Source organism: Poecilia mexicana, unplaced genomic scaffold, assembly GCF_051168715.1.
Source record: "Poecilia mexicana isolate PSO_F unplaced genomic scaffold, ASM5116871v1 scaffold_3, whole genome shotgun sequence".
NCBI lineage: Eukaryota > Metazoa > Chordata > Actinopteri > Cyprinodontiformes > Poeciliidae > Poecilia > Poecilia mexicana.
Genome location: NW_028263372.1, coordinates 5,954,880 through 5,980,131, shown reverse-complemented (window position 1 = coordinate 5,980,131; position 25,252 = coordinate 5,954,880). Strand labels below are relative to the sequence as shown.

Below are 25,252 nucleotides of genomic sequence, written 5' to 3'. Positions count from 1 at the left end.
ATACAGTGTAATGAGGTAGACACCAACATGTGCGATTGCCTGCCTATTATTTACCGCACTACTGAGGTTGGTTGGCGCTTATTTTGCCCTTGATACTGAAAGAAGGGATTTTTCCTCACTAGGGAACGAGCGAGCAGGAGGAGAAAGGGAGAAACAAGAAACATTGCTTTGTCTCTTACAACATAACACTCAGGCAGTTGTGTGTGTGTGTGTGTGTGTGTGTGCGTGTGCGCGTGTGTTCGGATGGAGTGCGAAGAAGTGACTGGGAGCGGGGGAATGACGGGGGCTTTAGGCAGTGAATGTGACAGTTTTAAAGAGTCTGAACATGTAAATCAAAAATAGTTTGGGTCTTAATGGATGTGTTTTAGCAGATCCCTCCCAAGCAAAGGCCCCTCACGCCGCGTCCCCGCGACCTGCTCGCCTGTCTGGTGGGATGATGTTTACAATAATGGGTAGAGGCAGTCCAATTTCACCCAACACGCCAGGCACGGCAGCCACCTCTCTGCGCAGCCGCTGCGCCACATTCCAAAAGAGATGAGATTGAAAACAACAGTAACTTCATGTGCAGGGCGACGCGGGGAGGAGTAGAGCCGTGGCACAGACAAGAGTCAGGTGCAATTTCACCTTGGAAGAGCGCATGTCAAAATCAGCAAATATCACTTTACCTTTTTGATTCTCCCTTCGGTTTTGTTTGGATTTTTCTCTAACTTTACTTTGTAGACGTAGAATGTCACTCACAGGTTTAAACACGTTTTCATAGGTATGCAGCATCTTGAGGAGTTGGTGTAAAAAGGCTCTTATTGTCATCCAGGCAGTTCTTTCCTCTGGCATATTTTAAACATCACTGAAGACTAAGCAGCTCCTCATGATGGCCAACAGGGGCCAGCGCCCCATTAGTTAGGCCTCCTGGACAGTGATGTGGTCATCAACAGAAGGAAGAATGTGAGTTGCCACAGACAGATTCTTGTTTGCTGCCTTGACAGTCTGAACAGCAACTGGAGGTGAATTAAGGTTTAGTTAAGGCTAAGGTTAGAAATACCACTAGTTAGGGTTACAGAACATTTCTGAGTTCGGCATAAATGCAGTTACTAAGAAGTTATTAACATATCAATAGTTTCCCCTATTGTATACAAGTTCAGTTACTTTATTTAGATGTTAATCGCTGCCTTAATCTGATCTAATCTGATCTCCACTTTAGTTGATCTAAAACTGACAACAAAACCAATATTAATACCGTCCCATGTTAATTTAGACAGAATATTAATAAATCAGCTATCATAATAACAACAAAACTGAGACAAAGTTTTAAGCCAAACATTGAGGAGACTCCAACTGTAGTCTCCATCCCACACAGAAATACTTCCTGCTTTCCCCAACATGACCTCACATTTGACTCCTTTCTCCCTGACCCCTCCGACACTGAACTGGACCTCACCATGTTCCAAACTTTAATCCGTGCCCCGGTCCTTCACTAAGTCACTTTCACAAATAAGGTCAGCTCCGAAAGCGAGAAGATGTCGGCAGAAAATCTCATCAATGGAATTAGACCTAGATATTTCTGTATTCTGGTAAGAAGCCTTATTTCTGGAAGGGTCAAGTACCTTTCATTTTGTTCTGATCTTTCTGAAAGGTGGATGATGAGCGGTAAGACAAAGAAGTTCTTATTATAAGAAAGAGTGTGGATTTCACTTATGCATTGGAGAAGAATGAAAAGGTTAATTGGGCTATTTCCCAGCTGTAGTTTTTGAGGGATTTATAAGATGTCCTAGACTCGCTCACACTTTCTCTCATTTGGTTTGAAGCATTTGCTCAGGCACGTGCGTGTGGATGAGCACTCAGGGTCACACTTTTCCCCATTCACACTTACAGACAATATGAGAAGTCTGCTTAAAAAGTAACTGAGAAAATTATTCAGGGGTTTGTTGGTAGCTATGGCATTTCTATGTTCACATTTATTGTTAGAGTAATGGAGATTACTTTAGAAATTTTGGAAATTGTTGACTTTGAAAGCAGAAATATTGCTTTAACCCCAAATAGGTAATATTAAGCTCCGAATGAATGGCTGTTCATTATAGATTTAACATTGATTGCTGACCAGGAGGAACATTTTGGACAGGACTGGTTAAAACCATCATGTTAACAGACTAAAAACACAATGCTTGCTGTAAAATTATTAAATCTTTATTTCCTACAACAGAGTATTAGGAAAACGCTAAAATGCAAATTATGAAAATAAGGTCATAAAATTATGAGAAGAATAATAACATCAGCACTATGGGAATAAAAGTTAAAATAATACTAGAATAAGGATGGAGCATAAAGTCATAATATTGCAACATTATTGTAATATTATGACTTTATTCTCATTGCGAATTTATTCTCATATGTTATCTTGTAATATTATGATAATTTTTGTAATATTATGACCTTATTATCTTCTTTTTATCGTTTTATATTATTGTAATTTTATTACTATGCACTCAAAAAAATGAACTTAGGGGGTTATTAGATTAATAAAAGAATATCATGTACTTTTAACACAATAATTTCATGTTTTAAACAAAAACGTGATAAAATCATGTTGAACAAACAAGAAATTCATCAACTTAACGTTTATGAAATTGAATCATGTTGAGATAACATGATTAATTATAGTCAGACTGATCTTGTGCTGGAGGCGACGAGCGAGATCACGGCAGATCCCGCGAGATCATGGGAAATCACACGAGGCCCTGCGAGATGATTGTTTTTCGTGCCAGGAAAACGCCAGCTGCAGTTTAGAGAATACTAAATTTTCCTGGCAGGATTGTGCACATATCAGTGTTGCTATGTACACTGAAAGAAATAACTCTTTGGATTAACATAAAAAAAATCATGGAAAGATTTTCCACCTGATTACTTTGCTTTATTTCAGCACTATGTAATTCTGTTACTTCAATTTAAAGAAAATGTGTTGGCTCAACTTAATTTATTAAGGTTATTCCAATTTAAAGCAAATGTGTTGGCTCAACTTAACTTTTGTGGTTGATTCAACTTATTTACTTTAGTTGGACCCAATGTAATTTAATAGAACCAGACCAACTAATTTGCAATGTTTTGGACCAAATTGACTTTACTTGATTAAGATGAATGCAAATTTAGTTGAAACCAACTTATTTAACAGTGATACCTTCACACTATGTAATTGATGTACTCATGTCAGTGGCTAACATGTGTTAACATCACATGAAGTGATGGTTAGCTGGTAATTAATCAGCGTTTTTCTAACATTTGCACCATTTCCTGCTTGCTCCATGCTTGTGTCAAAGCACAACTGAATTGAAGTGGTTATTGCATTTATAAAAAATAACATGTTTAACAGAATTATTTTATGTTTCAAAGGCAAATATGACAAAATCACGTCAAATAAACATAAAATTCAACAACCTAGCGTTAATAAAATGTATTCAAGTTGAGACAACGTGATTCAATTTAGTCAGACTAATCTCCCGCCGAAGAGGGTCTAGCGAGACCCGGAGATCACGCGAGACACTGGCGAGATTACGGAAGATCACGCGAGATGCTAGCGAAATTATGGAAGATCACGCGAGATGCTAGCGAAATTACGGAAGATCACGCGAGATGCTAGCGAGATCACGCGAGATCTTGTGTCTGGGAAAACTTCAAACTGTTCTTTCAAGAGAAGCGGGAAGATTCCTGATTTGGATCTGCTTAATTTGAAAAAGGTAAGATTCAGTCTATTTTCATCCGTCTAAATCAAAATAAAAATCGAAATAAAAAGATGCAAATTAAAATCATCAGACTTTTTTAAAAAAACATTTTTTTCTATGTTCGGTCACGTTTCTATGTAATTGATGTACTCAAATCATGCTAACATCACATGAAGCAGTGTAAGGGTCACAAAGCTGCTGTCAAGACAAAAAACGGACCCCATAAATGTCACAGTTTTGCTCCTCCTCAGGTTGTTAAAACTCCCTGGAAAAAAGTTGGACTGATGTAAATTCAGCATCTGGTGCCATACAAACTCTGAAGTCTGAGGTTTAGTGGATTTTAAACACTGGGGCCAAACATAAGTCTATTTAAATGTTTTTTTATTATTATTATTATTTAATTTCAGTACTGTTATTATGTAGGTAAATGCAGAGTGGACATTGGATGCACACACACTTTTGTGGCTTTCTATGGTAATACAGATTCTTAATTTATTAATAATAAAAAGTATTAAATTTGAGTCAGAGGAACCTGCGGAAACCTTTGCTGTTAGAGCTTTAAATGTGCTTGCAATGTCCACATAAATGTCCACCTGCTAACTATGGATTTCTAGTATTGTTTTCTGGCTGAAACACTCAGAGGATTGTCCATTATTCCTATTAGTCCATGAACAGGCTTTCTTTTTTTTTTATGCATATATTCCTCTGCTCTAAAGATGTATTTTGTTATTGTACTTGTTTTTCCCCAAATAATTGTAGTTCAAAAACAATTTTTAAGTTTATCGGTTTAATTTTGAAATGTTGAGGTTTTTGTTTTGATTTTTATGTTTTATATTTTTATTGCTTTCTACCATGTTCAAGTCACCACTGTTCTGCACATACATGCTTGCATGTGCCCAGTGATTATATTCAGTTTCAGAACAGCAGAAACACTGGGTGCCTTTAAATCTCAACTTAAAACCCACCTGTTTAGAGTTGCTTATAGCTAAATTAGGCTTAGTGCGGTTTTAATGTCTTCAATGTTTTTAATGTTTTTGGCTTTACTTTTTATCTGTTTCACTGTTTATTAAATGTTGCATGACTCTGTGTTTCTGTTGTTAATTATGTAAAGCCCTTTGAAATGCCTTTCTGCTGAAATGTGCTGTACAAATAAAATTTGATTGATTGATTCATGATCCATTCAAGAGACTTGTACTAAAAGTTTGAATGTTCAGATACAACTCTGCTCAGGGTGAATTACATATTTTAATGTTTGAAAATCTGATCTCTTTCAGAACATCACCTGTCTGTTATCCACCTACCTAAGCACTGGTGAAGGGGGTCATCGGCCATCAAGTTTTAGATTGCAGTGGCTAATGGTAAGTTTTGCCAGATCTAAAATGACTGAATCTAGTGTTAGAGCGATCATAAGGGTTCAGCTGAACTTGTATTTGGCAAGTCAGTTTTATTTGTCTTTATTTGCGTGGGGATGTGGAACTGTAAGGAGTGTTGTCTCTCTCTGTCTAGTAGATATGAGCTGCTATCAGCCCTATGCTAGCTACAGAATAGTACAGAGCAAGGGGGAAGAAGGATGAGCAGCAACATGAGATTGTGATTGACAGCACTAAAACTCTCCTGCCACTGACTGGTTGTTTCTAGCACTGGGAGAAGGCAGAGGAAATAGATTTTTCACAGTATATCCCCCTATACTGTACCCTTGTTTCAGACATAAATATTTCTTAGGTGACAGCTTCAGTTAGAAGCTTAAATAAAATGTTAAACTTAATTTTAGTCATGGCATAATGAAAGGAGAATAACAATTTTAAAGATCTTTCAAATAGGCTGCAAGCCACTGATCACTTTCGTTGTGACTTCATTTGAATTTAAGTTTTCAAGTGTGTGACCCTATAGTATACTGCTGGATTTTGGCGGTTGTTCTCATTGTTTTCTGATCTGCATATTTAGGAAAACACGGCTGAAGTCAGACGAGAGTGGATCCTAAAAGGTCTGTGTGCGTACCTGGATGAAGATCCAGAGAAGCTGGAGAAAGAGTACATGGTATGTTAATTTATCTTTGTGTCCACAAAAGAGGTGATTACAGTTGGAGTTAATTGGACTTCCTGTGAATTACCAATAAATTTAAAGTAAGAGAAGATCATTAAAACTCTTCATTTTTTTCACTTGGGTACATTCAATTTTAATTTGACTTTTGAGATGCTTTTAGATTTCTCCAACAGAAAAGGATAATCATTAGTAAGATTGATATAATTACAGTTATTGTTAAGTGGGTTTAAAATGAGGATTTTTAGGTGAGTTAAACTCCACAAAAAGATCTTTGGCCTGTTTTATTTAGCCTTTTTTTCTAACAGCATTGTTTCATACGCAGACAAAAATATTAAGTAACTTTACCTAAGATGTTAGTACTGATCTATTTGGAAATAACTACCACACATAGTCATGACATTTCCTCCATCCAGGAAATAAGACAGGTTCTTCATGTATAAGATGTTTGGTTTGTGTACAGTGTCAGGGCTTTGTACTTGCACATAAATTGGACTGGTTTAGAATGACAGTCTGTGTGGTGGATCCTCAGACTGTCATTTCAATTGAGGAGAACAGGCCATGGAATATGGGGCCTATTTGGGATTCATCCCTTCTCTTCATGTTTTTCCATATGAGACAATATACCGTATTTTCCGCACCACAAGGTGCACCGCATTATAAGACGATTTTTGTGAAAATGTAGAAAATATGGTACCTTTTCTAAATGGAAAATCTTACCACTGGACTCACAATTAACACAGACAGGTCTTTGATGGACCTTAGCTGTTGTTGAGTCAGCCAAATAAGTGTAAAGTTATTTTTTTATTTAATGAGATGTGAAATCTCTCCCACCCCAATACCCCACCCATGTTCCCATCATCAAGGTGCACAAATGGCCGAGACCGTCTGTGGAATCTGTTATCCGACCGGAGAGTGCAGAGCCTGGCGATGCCATTGAGGATGTTGGGATTCTCCTGGACGGGGTGGAAGTGATGAACAACTTGGGCAATCTATCTTTACATGTTTTTCCAAAGACCGCAGTCGAAAACTAAATTTTAACTGTTACAGTTCGCAAAGTTGAGCGAACTTACTGACACATTTTATGTTGTTAAGAATTTGATCTATGCTAAACACAGCCCAGTTTTTTTCTGGAAAAACAAAACTGACCTTTTGTTGTTTATTTCAACTTTCAACTCAGCTGTTTTTTGTGCTGTGTAAAAAGAAAATGGATAACAATTTTGAAAATACAGTTTATGTTGTACTTTTTCTAATTGTTGAGTGTTCTTTCTTCTTTCAGTGTGGTCTTAAAACACTTCATTTAATAGCACTTAAGAAAATGTCTTTGATTTAACATAATTCAATCATGGAAAGATTTTCCACACGATTATATAGCTTTCTTTCAGCATGAAGCATGTTTGTTCAGCTAACTTAATTTTCATGAGTTGGATCAACTTAATTAAGTAGTGTGAAGGTATCAGTGTAAAATTAGTTAGGCTGGCTCTATTAAATTACATTGGGTCCAACTAAAGTAAATAAGTTGAATCAACCACAAAAATTAAGTTGAACCAACACATTTCCTTTAAATTGGAATAACCTTAATAAATTAAGTTGAACCAACACATTTCCTTTAAATTGGAATAACCTTAATAAATTAAGTTGAACCAACACATTTCCTTTAAATTGGAATAACCTTAATAAATTAAGTTGAACCAACACATTTGCCTTTAAATCGGAGTAACAAAATTACATAGTGCTGAAATAAAGCAAAGTAATCAGGTGGAAAATCTTTCCATGATTTTTTTATGTTAATCCAAAGAGTTATTTTTTTCAGTGTGACCCTAACACTCCCTCATACTTGAGCATAGCTTTTACAGCTGATATGATTCGTCCACATTTTGGCATACAGACCTTCTTCGTTAGTTAATACTGATTAATGAATGGATGACTTAAATAAATACTGCACACCTTCACCACAAAGTGCACTTGTGGCTCAGTTCCCTTTTATGTCAATTTATTTCCCTTTTAAATCAGTTCAGCTCAACTGGTGAACCACTTCCTGAACAATGTGCTGTTGAATGTTTAATTGTAAAGTCACCTTTTGAAGAAAGCTCCACATGTAACCTTGGTGTGAACTCCGGAGGTGCACTGATGCTATCTCAAAGACGCAACATCTAGCTTATCAGTGGCTAAGTGAGTTTTCAAATAAACCCAATCAATGGGGAGATCCTCCGTCAAGATGACGGCAGGAGGATGAACGATGTTGAATTAACAAATGAGTGCATGTTGATCTATCCACGTATAAATCACAAGAGGGGATGAGAGATGTGATTACGATTAAAGTTTAACTTTGTAAGCAGGAAAAGGAATCCATCATGGACGACACAGTGGTGCTGTCGACCCATAACTCTGTCAGTTAACGAGGAGCAGAGTTAAATTACATTCAAGGTTTGAGTGAATGTGATTAAAGTCACTGTGATACTGAACTGTGTAACTCTTATCAGGGAACTTTCTCCCCGTTTGTCACATTACACCACACACTTCAATTCTTTTTGGGGTTTTTTATTTAAATTCTGTTTATTTATAAAGTGCCACTTCACAACAAATGTTGTCTCAAGGCACTTTACAAGAAAAGTAACATCAATTCAATCACACACGCTCAAATTCTGTTGAAACTCAAATATGTCCTCCAGACAATTTTGATGTAACAACCATATTTCATCACTTTCTTTGCAGCAGAATCAAATAAAGCTAAAGTTGACTAAACTTACACTAAGCGCTGATCTCTTACTGATTCAGACCCACGTATCAAACCCAGCAGAGGGAACATGGTTTATTTTTGTACTTCCTTATTCACTTACTGTAGAGGAAGAAATAAAGCAGAGGCAGCGACTGTGGCCCTGAGAGCAGGCTCTCGATTAGCAACCACTCATTTGTGATGTTCTTTGGCAAATCAGCAGCCATTCACATGAGCAAGGCCACAGCTGAAAAAATGAACAGCTGTCACCGTGTGATGTGTTAATTTCGTGACAGTTTCTGTGCTGAAACCAATTACTGATTTAAGGGCAGGAAGAAAAAGGCCCTCTGCATGCACTCATTAGGCTTCTGCAAGGCTAAGGAAGATAAAAAGAAAACAAGTGGAGAGTGGAGCAACACAGGAGGAAGGAATGAAATGGAGATTTTCACATTCTGGCTGTCAGCTGAAAGCCTTGGTTTTAAAAACTGTCACCTCGAAATAATTAATAAATGTGGAGAATTACAGAGCCTATGGCCTTTCTCAACAACCACAAATTATAGATATGGTTTTTTTTTTAAAGCAAAATAAAATACTTTCCCTTCCTCAAAGAATGTAAACTCAGAGTTTACAGAGCCAGTAAAGGTGATGAACCAACACAAATTAGTGTAAGGAATACATGAATATATGCTGTTCAAAATGGTTGTGGATTTCTTTTCACCCTGATTTAATACTTTGAAGAGCTACTTTTCATTGCAGCTAAAACACTAAACTTTTTTCCCATTCTTTTTTGCGAAATAACATAATCCATACAACTGGTACCACAGACCTTCTGTTGGATTTTGGGTGAACTTTGAGTAGGCCATTCAAACATGCTTTGAGGTAAATATCTTTTGAGTACTCTACCCAGTTTTGGGGGGAAAACAATGTGAATAAATGAGGATTAAGATAATAATCCAAAATTTCCAACCGTACTGAAATAGTCTTTTCATATTTGGATATTAAAGTGTTTTATGTAATTTTGTCAACTAAAGAGTTTATGTTGAATTTTATTGAAACAGGGCCAAGTTATTAGTTTTGATTCATTAACTACATAGATTTTAACGCTTTAAACATTTTAACACAATTAATCCCATTTTTTACATCGTTCTGCCATCATTTGGGCTTCTAAGGCAATCTGATTGGACGCTGGAAAAGACTACTGTTGTACTCAAGTTGTGCTAAAAGAAGTCAGCCTGTCAGCAAAGCTATTCAGTCCTAAAATAGCATCTCAATGCTAAATGTGTGGAAATAAAATAATACATATATCTGTTGTTGAGCTCATTAGTTTATTTATGCAATTATTTAGCAGAAAATGCTGCTAATGTTGTCAATATATACAATTAACTTGATAAAAAAAAAAAAAATATATATATATATATATATATATATATAATTTCAATTTTAATTTCTCAAATTAACTTTGCATAAGGCAAAAAACCCCAAACCAAAGCAAAACATAAATGTAACTAATTGACATTCAGATTGACAAAGCTGTTAGCAGCTGTTGAAGCTAAGGTGTTCGTTGGTACATGGATGCTAACGAGGCTTTTTCCCGTTAAGCAGCTGAAACAGGAAGTTCTCATCGGCATTCTCCCCCAAAGTCTTTAGAGATCAGATTATGTCTCCATATCAAATAAACGAGTGACTTGTTCTACATGAAGAAAAGGAGGATGAAAAACTGCAATGATTGACTCACAAAGTGAAAAAATACAAAGACTTATGGGAATTTAGAGAAGAAGAACAAGGCTTTTGTTTGTTCATAAATATTATTTTTAATTTCTTCAAAAGAAATGGGAGGGTGTCTCCCATGAGAAACTCTTGGGGAGATACTGTGCAGAGCTTTTGTATTTAGTATAGACATGAGTAAACAAGCTTTATTTTTTATTTGTTCATAGAAATTGAGCTGTAAAGACAGAGTAAAGCAGCTGTTTCAGGGGTAAATGAATTCAGTCCAGATGAGCCTCCATGGCTGAAAGCCCTACACTTCATCAAACCCTTTTCTTAAATCTTGTGTTTCCCTCTACAGCGCACAATATGACTCAATGCTGTTAATGTTCGACAAACTGGACCTACTTAATCAAGAGAAAAGTAGAACTTTTCCATCTCTTCCCCAGCAGCAGATCCCCATCCTCTAATCTGCATACCATCAGCTGGACGACGTGTCCTCCTGTGGACGATGACAGTGACTGCCCAGCCCTGGACCACAGTGTGGGAGGACAGCTTGATCTTCAGGCTTCTGTATTGACTGGTGCTGGAGCTCTGGTTCTGGCTGGCTGCCTCCCTGAGGCGAGTATTGACACCCAGGTTCTGGTTTGGATAGCAGAGTTGCGAGACTAGGACTCTTCTCGCTTGATTAATTGAGCCTCGGCCTTGATTAATTATGCTTCTGGCCGAGTTCTTCTTCGGGTAAACTCAAACTTATATGCGGCTTAGTTATAGCTGTGCTTTCTTAGCCACCAGTTCACTGTGGAAGCTTTTCTCACAGTGGATAAACTGTATTGTTTTTTTTTTTTGGTAAAATGATTGCTCTCATTGCTTAAGGTTTCTTTGTGTTGGCATTTGATTGTTTCATCTATTGTAAGAAATTCTACCTTCTGGAATCAGACCAGGATTTTTATCTGGTGGATAAATTACTGTTGTAATTTATCACACAACCAAAAGACATGCAGGAGATGCTTTAAATGTGACCATAATTTGTTTGCTGTTTATATAAGGTGTAATGAAATATAACACTGTATCTCTTTATCATACCTGTCCATACTGCTGGTGTTTCTGCTACAGTAATGTTATCTACTTCCTGCGATCTGAGCTGTTTCAGGTCAACACTAGCTGCATCCATTTAGTAATATGAAGAGCATCAACACAGAATATCTCTTGTTTAGATGGAGTGAAAGTATTCTCTTAAATGTGTCAGAGTCTCTCTGCACCTGCTCTAACTGTAATGATTTGAGTAGACCATGGCCTCCTGATACCTTGATATTTACCTGTAGAAGGCAGTGAACTGAAATGCTTAACGTTTGGATTGATATTGATGTTTAGGTATAATAATCTGGAGGAGTAGATTCAGCGTGATTTTTTTAAACTAATATCTGTAGTTATTTTTGACCATTTTGATGTTTTCTATTTAAGTTGTTGATATTTGTTTGGTTTGCCATGGAAAGCAGATTTATGTCTTTCAAAATCCTAATACCTAGATAGTTTATGGCTTTCAGAGCCAGTTATGGCTCATAATCCCTCTGTAAAGAACACAGAAATATTATACTGTCATCAGAAGTAGAATAAATCGAACTCCAGATGTGGGAATAGGATTAATGGGAAGGCTGGTTAATGAACACCATGATCAGAACATTCATGTGTTGGAATACATGCAGGTCTGAACCAGTTACTTTAAATTAACTGGTTTACTGAATAGATCTGTTTATTACCATCCAGTAGACGTCCAGCTCCTCATTACACTTCCAGTTCCCTCCCTATGTGTCTGTAGGCATTATTTCCATTGTGCCTACATGTAAGTTTCATATTTATTCTGTCATTAACCTACTTATCACAGGTCAGAGGTCACATTAAATCATTTTGTTGAAACCTGGACTAGAGTTTAGATCAGGCCTAAAAGATCCAGCCTGACCTGAACTGAGCCTGCTCCAACCTGACTGATTAAGTTCAGAGGCCTGAATTAAACCAGACATATTTTAATTAAGATTTTACTGCTTTAATCTTAACACCACCATTTGAGGAAGCAGGGTACCTTTCTCATTTTTAGCTTTTGTCTAACGTCTTCCAGCTCCATCGTGTTGCTTATTGTAACTGCAGGGTGGATCAGGTGTAAAACCTCTGGAATGTGTGAGAAAGGTTCTGATCTCTGTTGCTGCTGGAGCGAAGCAGAACCTCATGCAGCACTCTGTGCTTTTTACAGTCTAACTAACTTCTGCACCTTTCTGTCTTTCCTCAAGGTAAACTGCCTACTTGTCTTTCTAGACTACAAATAGCTTAACACAACATGGCGTACTCTTTAGTTTTATATTTTCTGTATGTACTGTAGGATTCAGCCAAAGTGTGCTTTTGAACCAGATGCGCTCCTAAGCATCCTGTTAAATAACTCTTACTTGCGCTGTCCATGTCAGAGATGATATTTATAAGGGATTTTGTCATTATTATTGATTAATTTTGTTATCTCTGTTGAAAATGTCCATTCATATGCACCAAGTATAGTCAGGAGTATAAACTGAAATCTGTCAAAACGACAGACATGCTTCAGATTAACGTGACCCCCGTCAGGCTAACGGAACGTCTTGATCCTACTTAAACCATTATGACCTGCTGAACACTGATGTAGTTTTAGGAGGTCACGCATTTTTAAACTTTATGAGTGAAACATTGCATCATGTTCCTTCATTTTTACACTTTGTGTTGGTATTTTTACATAAAAGTCCAATAAAGAAATATTACTCTGCAAGGCCTTTTAGGCCAATTTAGGTAGCAAAAATCAAATCAAATTTCACCTAAATTTAGTTTTATTCTAATTAGAAATTTTACTCAAAAAAATAACGCTTAATTTGAACACTGCTGAGTCATAATCTATTGGTCATTCAGTCTTTAGGAGTTTTCTTTCCCCATGGTTTGTTTCAGGTTCACGGCTCGGGTTGGTGTGTCGGTGTGAGCTAATGCATGCACTGTGTGCAGCTGTGGCCAGGACACCAGACAGCCGATCACGGTGTGATTTATGACGCTGACCGCTGGCTGCGTGGCGCAGGCTAATGACACATACACTAAACTCATTGATTTGTATGAATGCCCTCCACTCTTCATCTATCACAATTTAATGTTGGACTTTGCATTGCAAAGGTAGAGAGGAGGATGAAGTAGAGGAAGACAATTGGGGGTAGAATCCAAGGGAGGGGGGCGAGGCAGAAGGTGTATTCTTTGGGCGAGTCGTCTGACAGGCAGCTAAGCTACACAGTGTGATAAATGCTGGGCAAACCTGAAGCAAAATCTACTGTTCTCTTATTTAATATCCAAGTGAATTTTCTACATCGTGATTCATTAGCTGCTCATCCAGCAGTCTGTCTGTTTTTATTTCTGCTTTGTAAAAATGGACACAAAGTGTGAGCAGATGATCCAGTAAAGCAGGTAGTGACAACATGAAGTGCAGAGCATGGATTCATTTTTGTCTATGGCAACAAAAAGTGATGGAACAAAACTGTGGAGGGAATGAACTCTGAAACGTTATTTTAGGTTTCACATGCAAAAATTTCAGTAAAAGTTTTTTTTTTTTTATTATTGAAAATGTATTTGTTTCCTTGCAGATAGCCTGAGAAGAAAAAAAGGAAACTATTAAAACAATAATTATCTTTATTAAAGGAAAGAGTACATCCAAATTAATCTGACTTAATGTGAAAGATCGAGTCAGAAGATTCAAAATATTTTGCGGAGAGACAAAAGTTGAACCTTCAGGATGGTGTGTGTTATATTAAAACCCAAACATGATTGTGGTAGTGTGATGGTGTGATGGGTTGCTTAGATGTTTTGGGATCTCTATCCTTATTTCAAACAAGATTTCTGTTGATATTTGTAGTTTGTTTTTAATTTATTTATTATAGTTTGTTGCCGCACATATGCAAATCTTGTACAATTGTTTTTACTTATTTTTTTATGTTACCTATGTTGCCCTTCTTGTACAGCCTTTTATTCTTATCTTTCATGTTAAACATCAAAGGTAGACTAGAACATTGCACATGTGATGAATCCATACCACGGCCACCTGGAATGCTGCAGCATCTCTGTCTCTGTGGCGCAATCGGTTAGCGCGTTCGGCTGTTAACTGAAAGGTTGGTGGTTCAAGCCCACCCAGGGACGTGTCTTTATTCCAGATACAGCAATGGATGTTCTGTGACTGATTGTTGGACTGCATCTGCCATTCTTGGCTGCTGCTTTTGAAAGATTCGCTTCAGTACATGATTGTCGTATGAAAAAGACATTGATCAAAGGATACTTTTGGATATATATCTGTGGCGCAATCAGTTAGACAATTTTTTTATTTGTATTTTTTTTACTTTTATTTGAATATATATGCTTACATTTGTCTTTATTTTGCTGCTGGCATACCTGAATTTCCCCAGTGTGGGACAATAAAGGATATTTCTGTTTCTAATAAGTTGAACAATGAATTCTTTACTAAAGCTGAACATCCAGATGAAGACAGTACAGTCATTAGCTTGTGACTCTAAAAGTAAGTACATTTGTGTAAAGCAGCAAGATATTGATCCAAAAAGCATAAAAATGCTCCGTGCTAAATGCTGTCTCAAACTGAAAACCAAAATGAAGATTTTTGATTGGCCAAGACAAAGTCTGCGTCCTCCAGTCAGAAAGGCTCAGTGTGAGGATTTAAAACCATCCTTCTCACTGCAAGGTGAGCATGCCAACACTTTCCCTCAACTAGAACACTGAATGCAAGAAAGAGCAGCCTGGTTTTATTTATAAATGTGAGGTACATTTACTTGAGGTTTTTGTTCTGATCACGATAATCATGTCTTCCTTGTTCTCTGTACCTTTGCTGTCTTAACCAGATGCCTTGTTTCATTTGATGATATACTGCAGATGGAGTCATGAGTCATCTTAAAGTCTAACAGATCTAAACAGGTCTGACAGTTGAGCTAATCTGAACCATAGTGGGCTTGGGAAGACAATAACAACAGATGAGCAGTAGGAAGCAGACCGGCTGGACACCTGTGCTTTAGACGGCCCTGTCTTTTATTCCTTTACACGAACATCATGTAGGCCCATTTGGAACGACTTTCTTAACCAGCAGCACTTCCTCACTCAGGCTGCATTCTTTGGATTGGAAATGTATACAACTTTTGTTTTTCCAGCTGGGTTGTACACAACATATCTAAAACACAAAGTCAAGCAAACCAAGTTTGGAAACTCTCAAGGTTTTTTTTTGTTCTGTTGACACATTAAATTGGTTCCATGTTGAAAGAGACACAGGAGAATTGTTGCTGCACGTCTATACTGGGGTTTATGGGAAAATGCCTAGTAAGGCATGACATGCAACTGCTTTCCATAAAACTTTTCTGTTTTTACTTTTACTTCACACATATACACTGGACCCCATAACACAAAGCCTTAGAGACCTTTTTAACTTGTATTATAGTGAAAATAAGACAATCAAGCATATAGTAGTTTTTTCCTTATCTTCAGTCGAGATCATGTGATGCTAATTGTTCAACTGTCTTAAAGGCCTTACGAAACTGCATGTAGTTCACATCTGCAGCGTTTCCAAAAAGAGATTAAATTAAAATTACGTGAGTTAGGTTGTTAACGTGATAAGTCATTAAACATCACAGCAGCAACACGTATAAACGGTTATATTTTATATATATATATATATATATATATATATATATATATATATATATATATATATATATATATATATATATATATATATATATATTCACAATTCAGTCAGCACTCATCATTTATTAGCCAATCAGAGGAGACGTTGGCATCTTATTCAGGCATTGGAGCGTCAAGACTACTTGGGAGTGACTACATATGCTACGTTTTGCGGAAACTGTAGTTGGTGATATTACAGAAAAACTGGATTCAACACATTAGTATGACACACAACTTTTTATGAACTGTGAAGCTGTGAGAGCTCCAGTGGAGCCAGCTGAACGTTATCTGAAAAAAATCAAAAAGAAACCATCGTCCACCTACTGGTGAAAGCATCTTTGACTGTTTCACCAGTATTAACATCCGATTGTTTATCATGTGACTCGTATCATGTGAAAAAAGTGTTTCCATTTCAGTTTTTTGAAATACATCTATTTTGACATGACCAAAAATAAAAAACAAAACCAAACAAAAAGAAATCTCATCCTTGCACAAAAACTTGAAAATCCATACAAATAAATGAGCTTTCAACATTGCTGTGTTTCAGTTAAGCAAATTCATTTTTGAACTTTCAATTTGCACAATTATATAGTTATTGGAAATTCAAGTAGTGTTGAAATGGTAATGACGAAGAGGACACAAGGAAAGCAGCAACAGCCAAATATGTGCAAAAACCAAGGCAAGTTCTGAGAAGTCTGCTCCATGGCAAAGACCAGATCCTGGTAATCAACAGCTGTGCCTCAGCAGGAATCAGAAACCTTGATGACATAATAACTTGACCAAAGGAAGAAATTCAGATCACAGATATTAAAACATGAACGTTACTTATGCCTGGTCAATTCCACTCCAAATCCATATCTACAGGTTACGCAGATATGCAGATAACCTGTCTACAGGTTATCTGCAATCAGTCCTCAAGGACGAACATCCTGCATGTTTCACTTCTCTCCCTGGTTCAGCACACCTGAACCAAGTGATGCTTCATTAGCAGAAGTTTGACTTGCTGAGGTGGAGGCAGCTGTACCAACTCGATCAGCTGTGTTGGAGCAGAGATGCTTCTAAAACTGGCAGGACTGACGCTGGAGGACTGGAGCCACTCAGTCCTTGTTGGCCATGGTTCCAAAGACTGAGCAATTAAAGGCAGAGCAAGAGGAACATATAAAACAATATATTGATGGCAAACATATCCTTATGGGGTCGTGTACAGCTCATGGAAATTTCAGTAAGCTTCATTGATCTGGTGCATTACATACGTCACGGAAAAATGCTAGTGATTGGATAAAATCAGTTCAGATTGTTTAAAACTTCAATAGACCACAGCAAGTCCTCTAAAACAACACCCTCTACTCTAGTTCAGAAAATGAAAGTTTGCTTAGCTTGTCCATTCCATTTCATGCAAATGTTAAAGTTTTTGTAACCTTGTCAAAAATTGTAGCCCCGTGTCACTGACTTTAAAGCTGCTTTGTTAAAGAGAACTTCTCCTAAAGATCACCAACAGTAAAAACAATCAAGGAAAGAAACAAACAAAACCTTTACTTCAGGTTCCACCCAGCATCTGTCAGCCTCCCTCACCCCCACACCTCCCCTTCATCCTCCTTAGCACGGTAAGCTGGGAGATGTAAGTAGCCCGCTTGATTGCCAGAGCCCTCAAATCTCGCCTGAGAGATGATAACGAGACGTCACAGCTTCACGCTACGGTTTTAGAAGACGATGGAACATTTGTCATTTAAGAGTCTCGCGGCCTGAGCGTCTGTCAGCCAAGGCTCCACTCTAACGGCAAGACAGATCCAATTACCAGCCGTGGACATCTCTAACAAGGTGCCAGGAAAAGGCTGCCTGGACAAACAACACCAGCACCCAATAATGAGAGACCCCTCATTTGAGTGATTTGAATCCTTCTCTCGTTCTCCGTCGGTTTCTTCCTCGTCTTTCCTGCATTGAAATGTGCTTCAAAATATGCAGTGTTGTTTTTTTTCCTTCTTTTTAAAGTTTTGCTCCTATTTTTAAATGATAGTGGAAATGACACATGTTGGAAATAAAAAGAGGGAAACATTCACCTTTTCATAAAAACTTGCTGTCTGTGGCACACGTACACACACGCGCTCTAAACTTTGGAGCTGCTGATTATTAATCATTCCAGAGCTGGGCCTGTCAATGCCGGTGATCCAAATAGCAGCGCTGCGTCCAGAACCCGCGGCAAACACAGAGAAACACTTTTCACAAGCAGCTCATTTTACCTCGTTCTCCCGCATAACTAACCAGGCCACGGATTGTCAATGCCGGGGCTGGGATCAATGCGCCGGGGCTCTGTGCATCCCATTGATTTCCCAACTCCCAGATATCACAACGACTCTTCATCAACAAAAGCACTTTGTCCTTCCCAAATAATCAGATCGAAGGAGCCCCTCTCCTGAGACAAAGTGGCCTCAGCAGCTCACAGCAGCGCCGCCTCCTGCCTCCCCTTCCCGTCGTTTCCTCTGGGGAAGCCGCCGCGCTCTGCTGTCCTCGCAGCTTCCTGCAGGTCAGACGCGCGTGCTCCACAAATTATGGCACGCTAAGAACCTCTGTTTGAATGTGTATGAATGCATAATCCAGCAAGCAACAGTCACAAATCAATATGACTCAACTAGATATTCAGGGTTTTTTTTTTTTCTTTTTTTTTCTTTTTAAAAAGAAATTTACATCATTTTCATGTGAAATATGTTTTATCTATCTATCTATCTATCTATCTATCTATCTATCTATCTATCTATCTATCTATCTATCTATCTATCTATCTATCTATCTATCTATCTATCTATCTATCTATCTATCTATCTATCTATCTATATATTTTTTTCTTTTTTTTTGTACAATGGATCTTTGTGTTTGGAATAAAAACGGACTGATTGATTATATGTGGTATAATTTTGCACTCAGCAAGTATTTTTTAAGTGTCAGGAAATATAATAAATAAAAATGAATAATTTGTATAATTTCAGTACACAGAGGTAATCAGTATGTTCACATTGTGTATTTTGCAGGTTGGTGACACTTGGTCAGGTTTAGTTATGGAAGCATTCAGTAGCTCCTACAAAGAGAAACACTAAGCATAATATTTTAATGTACTTTCAAATTACTGCCTCATTTTACTCATTTCTGATTGTAAAAGTGAAGCTATACTGTAAACTGTGAAGAACATCGTCAGACTTGACTAACAGAAGGAACCTGAAACAGTGTGTGTGAGAGGAAGGAGCAACTAAAAACTTTCTATTCTATACTTTGGATAATATGATGGATTATATATTATCCTCTTATGAATGAATGTACAGTGTCACTAAAAATCACCATGTATTGTTTTTACAAATCATGTCATGATCAACAAAGATTGGCATTTTTGACAAAAGAAAATTACACAAAACCCATTAATGTCAAAATGAAAACCGATTTCTACAAAATAATGACAAATAGAAATTAACCATTTGTGACATTTGCTGTTCCAGATGGTCACAGACTTGTTGAAGTGAAACATCAATACTGTTGTCCGAATGCATCCCTACATAAAGGACACCTACACACTTCTAGCCAATCACACATCACACTGATCAGAGCCATGTGTGAAATAGTTCAACCTGTTAGCAGACATCCCCCTGACAAGAAAATGACAGTTTTCATCATCAGACGTCAGTCAGAGCCGATCTCAACTTGACACAAAGTATGAGAGAGCCCAGAACGATTATAAAATATTAAATAGAATTTATGGCACTTGGACTTACTTGTCTAAATGATTTCCATTTATTTAAAACTTGCTAAAACAACTAAGAATTCTTCTTTAACATTTTCACTGTGAATCCTACATGGCACATGGCAAACTTTAAAGGGAAATTTTCTAGTATTTTCATTCAAAAATGGCCTCCTTCTTCCTGAGGTGTAAATCTCTGCAACTCCTCCAAAGTTGCCAGGTTCCTCTGACAGTTTTGCTAAAGTCTGTCCATTGTTGGACAGTAAACAGCCGTAGACAAAGGTGTTGTATTCATTCTGAGATATAATCTATATAAATAATAATGGACATCATTCTTTTTAAGATATTTCAGTAAAAACAACAACATTTTGACATTGTAGTTCGTCGCTTTTGAAATTCACATACATTTTATTTGTGAAATAAAAGAATATTTATTTTACCTCTGAAAATGAAAGGTGGGTTGGCGGATTCTTGCAAGCCAAAAAGCCAAGGTACAAATATAAGTTTCTTTCTCTTTGCAATTTGCTAAAATCTGACATTATACTGTATATGTAAAAAAATCTTCAACGCTCCTCAGTAAACAACCATTCTGTCCTGAAGAAGTCCATCCAGCTGCACCAGATATCCGCTAGCTGCCTAAAGACTGACCCTTTCATATGAGAATAGACAATGTGTAGATATTGAATTCATTAAATAATCAAAATTGTTATAGTTGTTCTGCAATTCCCTTCACAAAAACCATTAAGATAATTTGAAAAAGTTGTGTTGCATTAAATTCTGTATTATCCAGGCCAGATGTAAATATCATGTTGCTTGAGAGAAGAATTTTATAAATGTCAGAAGTTAATATTGTTCACAAAGCCAAAAGGTGTGAAAATAGCTTTTTTTCACAGGCTCTGTACTTAAAGGCATAAAATAGGAGTGTGAGTTCAGACACTTTATAGATAAATCAGTGTCAAAGGAATGAAGTCACACAGGAGAAGGCACTGACTTGCCTCCATCAAACCTCAAAATGTTTAATTCTCTTCTGCGCTGATACAAATGCATAACTTTCTGCCAATTTGGGGGGTATTAATAGAGAAGGTTATAGTGACCGTTCATAAATCTAAATTAATATTTTAACAGGATCCTTTGGCTGAAAAAAGAGAGCAAAAAGAGGTAGTAGAGCAAAGACAGAGGGGTTGGGTGGAGGATGGGGGCAGATGGTGGGGGCTGAGCGAAACTCGCTGCCCCGTTTGATCAATCGCCGCGGCTCTGCCTCTACACTTGGAAAATTAGAAATGGGAATCTTAAAATCTAGAGCCGTTTATCATCACAGGTAGTGCGGGAAGCAGGGCGAGTCTGGCCTGGGAATGCTCTGTGAGAAATTTCAGTTTCACGGCATAATCTGAGTTTGTACCACTGCCAGGACTTATGAAGAACAGCACAGTGGGCCTCCTCCGATCCCTCTAATAACACCAGCACCGCTTCACGTGTTCGCTGCGCGATCACAAGCTTTGGCAAACAATCCGCTTCAGCTGAAAGTTTCCCAACTGTCCCAGTGTACCAGATATTGTAGAAGCTCAGCTCCTGACCTGATGTACGACTCTGAAATATGGATGGACATTTATCACATCGTTTATCATTTATTACTTCTTATCGCAATAGGATTCTGGATTAGCGTTGCTGCTTCAAAACCCCTAACTGTTGGTATTTTTCTTTTTAAAAATATTTTTTGCTATTTGCTATTTTTTTCCACTATTTATTCTACAAGAGTGTTAAATATCAATAAATTTGAAAATATAAAACACAGTTACTGTGTGTGTCTTAGTTTTACAATACACACTTTTATTATTTTTTCTACTGTTTGTTTCTATAAGAGGATTAATAAAAATCGATAAATTGGTAAATTAATGCAGTTATTGTGTCCCAAGGAATCAGACATCAAATTGATATCTTTTGCAAGAGCTTTATTTGTGTTTGTGGGGCTATGATGCTGCGCCATGCTGTCACAGCCACAGTTTTCTAAAAAAAAAACAAAAAAAAAGGTAACAAATAGTTGTCATCTGTTTTATCACGATCACAATAGTACCACAAAATATCGTGGTAAAACTTTATGTTCATATTGCCCATTGCCTCTCTGAAACCCAATCAGATTTGTAATGGTTTTGATCAGCCAGTTTAATTTGGACCTAACTGTGCTGGTGCAGAGATGCTACATAAAGTCCACAAATTACACAAACGGAGAGGAGGGCGAATATGAACTAAAGAAGATGTGAGACACAGAAACTGCTCTTTCATAATGAGATGAAGATACTTCATGGCATGGCTTGAGCTGTTATTTGGAGTCTCTGGTGGTTCTAACTAAGGCCAGAGTCAAACCTTTCTAATTAGGAGACATGAGAATTTATTGCGGCGTAGCCGTGGCACTCTTCTAATGGAGGTGTCACATGTGGACTGCTAAACAAGTAGCCTGAAGCTTACTGCCCATTTGTTCAAAAATAGAGTCCTAACTACTTGATGTTAGACGCCCCCAAATTTCATGATATGTTACAAAATAATGACCTGAAGCTTGCAGAGTGTTAGGCTCATATGCTTTGTCAAATGAGCTCAGTGTGCTATGATAAAGTTTTCTTCATAGTGTAACTCATTTGTTGAGGAAAATGGGAGCCTTCTGTAATGTATTATTTCCTCCCTGTACAGAAGAGAGGGAATGTGGAAGAAGAAAAACGGTGCAGGCTGCATGTTGATTAAATTGTGTTAAATACCAATCAGTCTCATAACTCTGAAATCAGTCTGAAGGAAAGACTCCTTTCTTTTCTTATCCTTCATTTAAAGCAGGGTTAGAATATTACAGAATGTTTCTCTGGACTAACTCCTTTTAAAATCAACCCAAGATAAATACATAATCAATGGAAGCTGGCAACATATTCAAAATTTAATATAATATTAATCAAGCCAATGTCTTTTTACTATTATCATCTGGAACACACAAACAAATGTATAAACCAGCAGCAAATGTGCAAATGTCACTCTACAAATAATCAAAAATCTGGAGCGTTATGGTGTCAGGGGAGGAGTGTTGAAATGGATGAGAAGTTATTTCAGTAACAGGCAACAATATGAGAAAAATATGTGATTTTAACTCATTAAGTTTGGACATTATGTTTGTGTCCCCCAGGGGTCAAGATGAATGACATAAGTAAAGTCTCAAAAGTTCTACGTTTTGATTTGTTAGTGGATGATACAAATATTTTCTGTGGTGAACTTGCAGCACCTTATGGAGGAGATATGTTCATACTGGGAAGATATTTATGTTATAGATTTATTCTTGTGTGCATTCCATTAAAGTAAATGTATCGATTGGTATAAATTTATACGTTTCTTTTCATATATGGTCAATTCTGTGAGTATGCATGTGTGTATGTATGTTTACATGTGTGAATTCATAGACTCATCCTAATGTTAATGTTGACCGTATTTGCTCAACACAATGTTTGGGACATGTCTGGAATGAATTAATCAAATCAAATAATCTAACTTCTATCAAGTGTTTATCTGTCTCTTAGAAGTTTAAGGATAGCGACGCTTCACTACAATTTTGATGTATTTTATTATGAAAGAGAACGAGGAAAAGAAGGAGGGAGGGATAGAATAGATTACATTTGAAAGAGATCCTGATAGTCAGAAAGGTTGTTTGTTCTTACAGGATCCAGCAGCTTCGTCTCTCTTGACTCCAGGTATAGTCGTCTTTTCTGCTCCCACAGCAGTTTTATTTACTTAGTGCTCTCTCTGAATCTGGTGGCTGTTGGTTCTGGCTCAGGTCTGTGTATGTCCTGTTGGTTCCTCATAGAGCTGGACAATATGGCTGAACAACTTTTCACGTTATAAGCATTTCATATCAGTCAATATTGATAATTATTGATTAGACTGTTGTTTAAAATATTCAATATCCAAAATACCACCAAACCGGTTATATGTCCTTTCCTCTTTTATTCACAATTTCTCATCAATTTCTTTCACTCCACCCTGTTATGTTCCACGGTGGTAAAACATGAAACTCCTCCCACATACTCAGGCATGCACTATGTGCCAACGTTTGAGACTTTTTAGCCAAGTGAACCGATTACCTTCATTTCCCACAATCAGGTTGGACACTAGTTATGAGCTATGATATGTTAGTTGGATGCCTCGCCCCATTTCTTCTGCACAAGGTGGCCACTGCACACCTGCCAGAGCTGCAGTCAGACAGGCTATGCATTCTTGTGACAGGCTGCACTGACTCTCAACGTCACCAGCTCAGTGTTGCATCCAAACAGTTTGAAGTGAATATGGTTTCCTGTGCCAGTCAGTGCATCACCAACCAACTTCTGCAGTTATAAAGGCGTACTTTGGTGAGGATGAGTCCACATCAGAGTACCTACAACCAGTGAAATGTTGGGGGTGGACAGGTGTCACTCCACATGACACTGCTACACAACAAGTTGTTGCTAGGTAACCAAAGCATGAGTGAGTTAGTTGATCCCATCAACCTTTCTTAGCTAGCTATTACAAATTGAGCAGCTAAAGTGTTTTTCTTTGCCTACATCCCCCAGAATGCTGTGCGGTTCTGGATCAGTGTTCAGTGAAATTATCAAAAATCTGAGGTTGATTTTCTTTAGATCTTGGATCGTGTTAAATACTGTTATCTTTTCATCACCCAAACACTTTTGTCACATTCACATTTATAAGACAGTAAAACAGAAAAATTACAAACTGAACTTCACTGCAAAGTTCAGTTTGCAGTGAAGTATATAACTGGGATAAACCTGAATTTGACTTCAATTAGATCTATATGATGTGACTGAATCGACTACATTTATATATATGAGTTTGTTTTGAATAAGAACAACGTAAATAAGCTTAAAAATAAATAAATAAGAGGTGTTTCGGGCACGTACCACAGGGAGGAGGCTCTGGGGAAGACCCAGGACACTCTGGAGGGACTATGTCTCTCGGCTGGCCTGGGAACGCCTTGGGATTCCCCCGGAGGAGCTGGAAGAAGTGGCTGGGGAGAGGGAAGTCTGGGCCTCCCTTCTGAAGCTGCTGCCCCAGCGACCCAACCCCGGATAAGCGGAAGAAAATGGATGGATGGAGTTTATTATATTCTAATGTAGGTTTTTGTTTAATTTTCTTACATCTCATTCAATCATATTATGAGGTTAAGCTGCAATAGTAAGGAAGAGAGTCCTGCAGAAGATAGTGAGTGAGGGCATCTAAAAGTCATCAGAAAATCTGATTTCCAATACGGTAACTGTAGAAAAGTGAGATTTTATGTTGGATTTTAGAGCTCAGACTGTCAAAATTCAGGTTCATTTGACAAAAAAAGACTTAAAGGATGTCCATATAATTAGAAATTAATGACACAAATATATACATGTCCAAATGTCTAAAATAAAAAGAGTTATCCAGTGTGACCAAAGATTTCTTGCTTTTCCACATGTCGCTCCACTCTAAGGGTCTTCAGCAAATCAGAATTTGCAACCGGCAGATTACATGGAATAAAATATGTATTAGTTTTCTCCAAAACCCCACTGGCCTATCTCTTTCATACCACTTTGGATGACAAAAAGGCACGGGCTGAGATGGAAAATAAAATGAGTGTTGGAATAG

At 37.5% G+C, this 25,252-nt stretch overlaps 1 protein-coding gene and 1 non-coding gene across 2 annotated transcripts; both read left to right on the top strand.

The window, feature by feature from the left end:
- The first annotated feature begins 2,484 nt into the window (after window positions 1–2,484).
- LOC148160151 (uncharacterized) lies at window positions 2,485–7,363 on the top strand. The gene is made up of 4 exons (XM_088004105.1): window positions 2,485–3,725; window positions 4,985–5,068; window positions 5,655–5,747; window positions 6,617–7,363. The coding sequence occupies exons 1-4, from the start codon at window positions 3,591–3,593 to the stop codon at window positions 6,782–6,784; spliced, it is 480 nt and encodes a 159-aa protein (XP_087860231.1). The 5' UTR covers window positions 2,485–3,590; the 3' UTR covers window positions 6,785–7,363.
- A 6,921-nt stretch (window positions 7,364–14,284) lies between these two features.
- Window positions 14,285–14,358, top strand: trnan-guu (transfer RNA asparagine (anticodon GUU)). The gene has a single exon. It is a non-coding gene; the product is annotated as a tRNA-Asn (tRNA).
- The last annotated feature ends 10,894 nt before the right edge of the window (window positions 14,359–25,252 follow it).